Source organism: Raphanus sativus, unplaced genomic scaffold, assembly GCF_000801105.2.
Source record: "Raphanus sativus cultivar WK10039 unplaced genomic scaffold, ASM80110v3 Scaffold4372, whole genome shotgun sequence".
In the NCBI taxonomy this organism is placed as follows: domain Eukaryota; kingdom Viridiplantae; phylum Streptophyta; class Magnoliopsida; order Brassicales; family Brassicaceae; genus Raphanus; species Raphanus sativus.
In genome coordinates this window covers 1-7,342 of record NW_026619674.1, presented here as the reverse complement: position 1 = coordinate 7,342, position 7,342 = coordinate 1, and the positions used below count along the sequence as shown (strand labels likewise).

The window sequence follows — 7,342 nt, the reverse complement described above, 5'->3', positions numbered from 1 at the left end:
TTCTGAATTTCGCGGAAAATGAAATAAAAAAAATCACCTTATATATTGGGTAAATAATCCGGTTAGCTTTAAAAGTACATTGGTAAACTTTAAGGTTTGGTCCGGTTTAGACGACTTATTCTGGCTGATAATGTACATCAGACGACCTAATATTTAGTCGTCTGGGCACAGAAGACTAAATATTAAGTCGTCCCATACCCTAAAATGAACCCCTAAACTAAAATGACTAAATTAACTTACTAACCACGTTATAAAATCAAATTATACTTCAATAGTGTTTACTATACACAGAAACGAACACGCCTAGGTAATTTTAAAAATTTTCAAAAACGGTTTTAATGCTTTCCAAAATCTAACCCTAAGAACACATACAATACTACAACATATGTTGATGAAACATAAACTAAAGAATATCATGACTCACTACTTTCACTCATCTGGGCTGAAAACAATTGAAATTTGTTATATATTAATTTATATCTCTTAAGACATATGTTAATTACATAATTCCAATTTTTCACTTATCAAAATATTTTTTACAAAATTTTTAAATTATGTTTAAGAATAACTGTCCAGACGACTTAACTTAAAGTCGTCTGGACGACTTATTTTCAAGTCGTCTGTTTACAGACGACTTGCGAGGGGTAGAAACGTAAAAAAAAATCCGTTTTTTTGTTTGTTCACAAGGAGATAGTTGTAATTTCAATAGCCTTTTAAGTTACTTTTGCCTTTGACCCAAGTTGGGGTACTCTTTTGGGTTTGACTCCAAGTTTTGAGTCACAATTGGTAATTCTCCCCAAATTTTAAGCATTAATATTCAAAAATAAACTATTAATATTATTATAATATTTTATTAATGTTATTATTTTTACTTATTTTATGTATTTATATGAATGTAGATATCAGTTTAATTTTTGAAAAATCATTTTAAATTTATCATCTTTATATATTTGAAATGCTTTTAATTTTTATAATTTAAAACTATTTATATATGTTAAACTATATAATTATACATAAAATTGTATTTAAAATATACTTATGTTCAGTTTTTTCAAAAATAATATATAATCTTATACTTATATTTTGTGTAAAAGTATATATTCGTATATGCTTTGTTTAGACGTTCGCCTATATGGCTAGGTGCTATACAAGTGCGTAATGAGCGCCTATCCTAGCGGGTTTTAGAACCACAGGGAGAGATAGATTCAATATAATAATCTTCAACAAGCTTAGTAGCTAGTTAGACATTTTCTCGGTCTTTTTCGGATGAAGAATATGCACTTTGTTTCGGTTTCTGACACAAGTGTTTTCAACATGGTTGCAAGAATCTTCAACATGATCTTATAGATTGTGTTACAGCTCACAACTGTGATCTTACAGATTTTGTGCGTCCACTTTCTTGGAGACCCAAGTTAAAAGCGTTACCTTAACTCTATAAGGCATAAATCTTACGTTAACTCCAGTATTATTGCATTGCATCACTGTGACAAAGTCATGGTCTGCAACGGACCAAGTAGCAACAAATGTCATGTTTTGTTTTGTGAGTGTGTTTCCTTGTTTAGTGAGTGTGTTTTCGTGATCTATGACATTTTCTGTTGAATATCTAAGTCATTAATGCAATTAAGGAAATTGGATCCTCGTAACCATCTCTTCTACATCTCAGTTTCACGTTTCTAAAGTATTTTTTTTTGTGTGATATGGTTTCATATCTTGATAGAAAAGAAAAAGAAGTTAAGAATGGGAGCCCCAAAGCATAAGTGGACACCGGAAGAGGAAGAAGCTCTTATGGCTGGAGTACTCAAACATGGACCTGGAAAATGGCGTTACATACTCGCAGACTCTGAGTATTCCTCTGTTTTGCACTCTCGCTCAAATGTGGATCTCAAGGTAAATTAAAAAAAAAAAAAAGATTAGATAAGGCTAATAGAAACTTACATTGTTTTTCTGGTTGAAACACTTGTCAGGACAAGTGGAGAAACATAAGTGTAGCAGCTACTTGTGGATCTAGGAAGAAGGCTAAGCAGGATGATGACAATACCAAAGCTCTTACCATTTTGGCTCTGACTAATGGTGATGATGGAGGACAACAACACTTTGCACTCTCATGTGACACACCACAAGATCTCTTCACAAGGTTTTGACTTCTTCTTGTATATGAGATATCTGATCAATGCTTTGAATGTTTACATATTGGACAGAGTCTAAGATTATGAAACTTTAGAGGCTTACTTTACTCTAGTCTAAGATTCTTCAAAATAGGCCTAAGCTCAAATATGTTTTCTTGTAGTGTGGATAACATGATCTTGGAGGCTATTACTAACTTTGAGGGACCTTTGGGACCTGACAGAAACTCAATCTTGATGTATCCAGAGGTACTCTTAAGCATTATTTCTCTGTTTATTCCTTGAGCCATATATATATTCAAATCATCAAGAACTTAGTGTGGGTGTTATTTTTTTTCAGGTGGATGCTAATATGCAACTGAATATGGAGCAGCTTGTGACTTCAAGACTTGAGCATTTGATCAATATTGAAACCATAGTCAAGGTAAGAAAGAGAGACTTACCTTAACTATAAACTTTTCTCATGACTCAGTTTTTAACAATTGTGTGTTCTTGCGTTTGATCTTGTCTCTCAGATAGAGCACAGATACAGTATTTCTCAGGGCTATGCAGTTGCAAAGGCAATAGCAGAAGCAGAGTTGGCAATAGCAGAAGCTGAAGGAGCGGCAAGAGAGGCAGAAAACGCAGAAGCCAAGGCTGAAGCTGCCCGTATTTTCGCAAAAGCTGCAAAGAAAGCTTTGAAAGCATACAATGCAATGCAACTCGGTAAGTGATGTTGTTTCTTTGCAGATAGCGGAAGACAGATCATGTCATGTCTGAACCTTGCATCTGATAAATTTGCAGCTTGTAGCTCAATAAGATTATGTTAAAAAAAAAAAACCATTGTTCTGTTTATCTGTTGTTGTAGTAACTTTTTTACCTTCAGGTTTCTCGTGACGCATTTAGAGAAACAAATAAAAGCTTTTGAACCATTTTTTTGTTTTTTTTTTGAGTTTCCAAAAATTGCAAATGCTTTAGAATAGAATACCATCCCACATCCAATATACAGAGACAAACTCTTGTTTTCACACGAGTTTTAAAATAGTCTTCATCAGGCACACAATACAGGAAGAGGACTTGAGAAGAGAGAATGTGTGGTTCTTCTTGGTGAAGTTTTTTAGTTCTTTGATTTTGAATGCTTCACCAGCCAATCAATGACCTGATCAATGTTGGTAGAGTTCTTGCAAGATATCATGAAACAGCAAACTTCTCTATCTGTAAGCGACTGAAGCTCCCTGCAACAATCACAAAGGAAAAAAAATAAAAATAAAAAAGCATGATCAGATCGAGCTAAAGGGAGATAGACTCTTGTCATGTTTAGTTGAAGAAACAAAGGAATACATTTCGTGGGTTAATGCTTCTTTAGAGAGAGCTCCAGGTTTGTCGATCTTGTTCCCAAGAACCAGAAGAGGGATACCGTTAAGAGAAGTCTTGCTCAACAGATCATGGAGTTCGCTTTTGGAGACACTTAGGTTGTCAGGATCTGCAGCATCAACTACATACCTGCAGGAGAAAAAAAAGGACTCTCTTAACATGAACAAATAAGAAACTGTGGGAGGATATAAAGAGACTTGGAGTGTTAAAAGATCCTTACACAATGGCGGAGACAGCGCGGCAATAACGTTCCCACATGCTCCGGAACCTAGGTTGACCACCAAGATCCCATAGCTTGATGGTAACATTTCCTTTTGTCACTTTCCTCATGTTAAAACCCACCTGAAAAGAAACATCATTCATCATGTTATTGATGTCTTTCTTAAAAGATGAATTGTAATAAGAGAAAAAGATGTTAAAACACTTACTGTAGGAATCATGTCCTCACTATAACCACCAGTCTAATATAAAAAAAGATATCAAAACTGAATGTTAAGACGAGAATAAATAAATAAAAGAGGAAGGGGGTTTCTCAGGGAGGAAGCAATATATACTTAACTGCAACAACATTGACAAGAGATGTCTTCCCTGCATTCTGAAGCCCAATCAAAGAAAGTTCCATTTCTTGCTTGAAGAAGAGGCTGCAGATATAAAAAGAGCATCATTACCCAACAAGTGAATCTGTGGTTCCTCTCGGCATGGAGACAATAAACTGTCTAACCAACATAACTAATTTTCCAGCAATGTTTTAGATTCAGAGGAACATGTTCGGTAAAACCAAATCCATCATCACATGAAAGCTTATCAATTCTCTTTACAATCTAAGATAGAGAAAGAAGAAACGAATAGCATCTAAAACCCTAAAACTTTGGCAATCAAAGTCCCAAAAGGTTAATCAACAAAAAGAGAGACTCAATTAACGATTCAAAGTTAAATCAAGAAGAGGATTTGTCTCTCACCTACGAAGCCAATTGAGAAAAGCTTCCCACAAACCCATTGAACAGCTGATTCACTGAAGAACTTCAAAAGGAGATTCGGAAACAGATGTCAGATCCGCCTGCCAAAAAAACTATCTTCACGGATCTCTTCTGTGAGAGGTCAAAAAGAGAAGCTTCTTCTCCTCCTCTTCCTCTTCCTCTTCCTCTGTCGCTTACTAATGATTGAGAGAGAGACGGCGAACTAAGAAAAGAGAGGCAAAGCCACGAGATCTAGACCGTTTATATTTTTTAGTTCTGGTCCTTTGTAATCAACGGTTCAGATATCTTTTTAGGAGTTTCGTTTTTATCTGCTGTTTGGTCGGTAGACCGAACATTATGGATTTATGGGGTTGGCTATTTTTAAATTTTGGATTGGCCAATCAGAGTAGAGAGATACGGTGACAGATACACCAGAAGCTTGGGAAGAAAGAATATATAGAAAGGATAAACCCACTCGTGATAAATATGCGCGTGAAGAACACGTTCGTCCATTATTTTTTTGGCCGGTACCGCCAAAGGAACTTGCGGTGCCGACGGTGATAACGGAGATCAGGGGAGGTGGTGTCGTTAACCATCATCGAGGTGAATTGTGAGTTGTGAGGTGAATAAACATTTAGGGGGTGTATTGAATCAAGGATTTTAGAAGATTGTGAGATTTGATTAAAATCCTCTGTTATTCAAGTAGTGATTTAGATTTTTTTTTTCAAATCTCCTGTTATTTAATATGGAGTTTGTACAAAATGATTAAACATCACTTGAAATCCCCTGTTATTCAACTAACAATTTATAAAAATTATATCAAATCAAGTGTTATTCAATGATAGGTCGTATTTGAGAAAAAGAATTTGTAAAGAAGATTTGAGAGTAGTTTACGTCATTTTTAGTTAAAAACAAGGGAAATTGTCTAAAATAACACCTTTGAAGTTTTTATCCCAAAAATGACACCAAGGAGGAAAAGTCACAAAAATAGCATTCATTAAAAGGTAAAATATCCATAATACCCTTGTTTTAAAATTAATTAAACAAGCAGAAAAAAAGAAAAAAAAATCAGAAATGCCTCTTTCTCTCACACGACGTCGATCTCGATCTCTTCGACGGGAAGCGACGGCGGCGACGCTCTCAGATTTCGATCGCCGGAGGTAATCCAGAGGTGGTGCAGGAGGAGAGTCTTCATCGGGAACTGCTTCCGTCAGCCCCGCGAAGGTGATAGGGAGGTTCCTGAAACTGAGATCCGTGGAGCTTAGGGGAAACCGCACTTCGCAGACTTTAATCTGGTGCCGGAGGGATGGGGAGGGTACGTGTATCCGTGGATAGAGGCGATGTCGACGTCGTACACATGGCTGGAGGAGATAAGGCTGAAGAGGATGGTGACAAGTCTCGTGACCAGGTCTAGTGTTTCCCCTAAACCTTGCCTTGGCTTTCAATTGAAAATGGTGTGAGATTTGTTGCTGAAAATTCTGAGTTTTCTGTGGGATGGATGCAGCCAGGACCACGGGAGTTTTCAAATCAGTGCCTGATAAAGAGAAACAAGAGGACATCAACCTTCTACTTGTATCTCACCCTCACTCCATGTAAGCAAATTCCCAAAGCTTTTTTTTTCTCTTATTTTGACTTGCTTTGATTATGTCAAATCTTGGGTGGAAAGATATGACTTCTGAAGTCAAAAAAAAGATATGACTTCTATCAAAAAATCTGTCTACGTTTGTTTTTTTCCAAGTGTGAAAACGATCGAGTTAGTGACTTTCTAGGCGTGTAATTTAAATTTGTCTAAGTTTCTCACGAGAATGATGCCTTTAGTGGTCAGTGAAAGAGACTCTCACCCACCCATAAGATGAGTTGACTATGTTGTTCACTTGGGTAATAACGAAGAAGCTTCTTGCTCTGCAATCTTAATAGTAGTAATATAGGAAATAATCAACTTCTGTATCGTCAAAGTTGAATGCATACTTTTATTAATTTTGTTTTTGTTCACCAGCATTCATTGATAAGGGGAAGTTTCTTCTGGCGGCAAGAAGGTTCAGGACCGGAGCTTACACTGAGTACATTATATCACTTGACTTTTCACTAGTGGATGGGGAAGTTTCTTCTCGCGGCAAAGCTCTCTACTTTTCACTCATATCCCTACTAATCTATGTGTGTGCGTGTGTGTTTATTCTCTAACAGATTGTGAACCTTCACCACATGTTGTCAAAGGCTGTGATTAGGTCCAATCCTAGTGTCTTATGGTGCTACAAGGACAAATTTGATATCAGCAGGTTCGCTTCTTGATGCCAAAGTCTCAAGCCTTAGCTCTGGAGAGTGAATGGAAAGTTTATAACTTTGTCATATTGTTAATATGTCATTCTTGTGGTTTTCTGGATGGCTATCCTGAAGCTTTTTTCAGTAATTCTATAAAGAAAGCCTTTTCAGGATGAGTTTCCAGAAAAAATGAGTGTTTTATTATATAAATTTATTTTTGAAAAATCTGTTTTTGAAGAGAATCAAAAAGCGTCTAATGAATGTTAGACAATTTTTGTTCTGGAAGGCTATCCTGAATTGGAATTTAATCTTCCAAAAAAAATATTTATATATAGTCAAAATCTATAAAAAAAAATCACTAGCTATAAAAATCACCAAATAGAGTTCATTATTTACAAAAATAGAGAACACATATCAAATAGAGAACATTAAAATAGGATAACTTGAAGCATTTTCAAAAATATTTAACTAAAGAGAAAATGTTAGGATAACAAGTAAAATATTTAGGAAGAGCTTCCTGAAAATGTAATGTTTAATAAAAAATAAAATGTTAGGATAGCAAATAAAATATTTAGGAAGGGCTTCCTGAAAATGTAATGTTTAATAAAAGATAAAATGTTAGGATAGCAAATAAAGTATTTAGAAAGGGCT

At 35.5% G+C, this 7,342-nt stretch overlaps 3 protein-coding genes across 3 annotated transcripts; 2 read left to right on the top strand and 1 right to left on the bottom strand.

Annotated features, from left to right (window-relative positions):
- Positions 1–1,730: 1,730 nt before the first annotated feature.
- LOC130507347 (telomere repeat-binding factor 3-like) lies at positions 1,731–3,017 on the top strand. The gene is made up of 5 exons (XM_057002064.1): positions 1,731–1,887; positions 1,965–2,134; positions 2,288–2,372; positions 2,464–2,547; positions 2,639–3,017. Exons 1-5 carry the CDS (start codon positions 1,738–1,740, stop codon positions 2,834–2,836), a joined length of 687 nt encoding a protein of 228 aa, XP_056858044.1. The 5' UTR covers positions 1,731–1,737; the 3' UTR covers positions 2,837–3,017.
- Positions 3,018–3,063: 46 nt separating this feature from the next.
- On the bottom strand, positions 3,064–4,646 carry LOC130507348 (ADP-ribosylation factor-like protein 8a). The gene is made up of 6 exons (XM_057002065.1): positions 4,436–4,646; positions 4,036–4,117; positions 3,905–3,937; positions 3,697–3,818; positions 3,444–3,605; positions 3,064–3,337 (listed from the first exon to the last, which is right to left on the bottom strand). Exons 1-6 carry the CDS (start codon positions 4,471–4,473, stop codon positions 3,220–3,222), a joined length of 555 nt encoding a protein of 184 aa, XP_056858045.1. The 5' UTR covers positions 4,474–4,646; the 3' UTR covers positions 3,064–3,219.
- A 733-nt stretch (positions 4,647–5,379) lies between these two features.
- On the top strand, positions 5,380–6,914 carry LOC130507349 (tubby-like F-box protein 9). The gene is made up of 3 exons (XM_057002066.1): positions 5,380–5,840; positions 5,937–6,024; positions 6,429–6,914. The coding sequence occupies exons 1-3, from the start codon at positions 5,739–5,741 to the stop codon at positions 6,611–6,613; spliced, it is 375 nt and encodes a 124-aa protein (XP_056858046.1). The 5' UTR covers positions 5,380–5,738; the 3' UTR covers positions 6,614–6,914.
- The last annotated feature ends 428 nt before the right edge of the window (positions 6,915–7,342 follow it).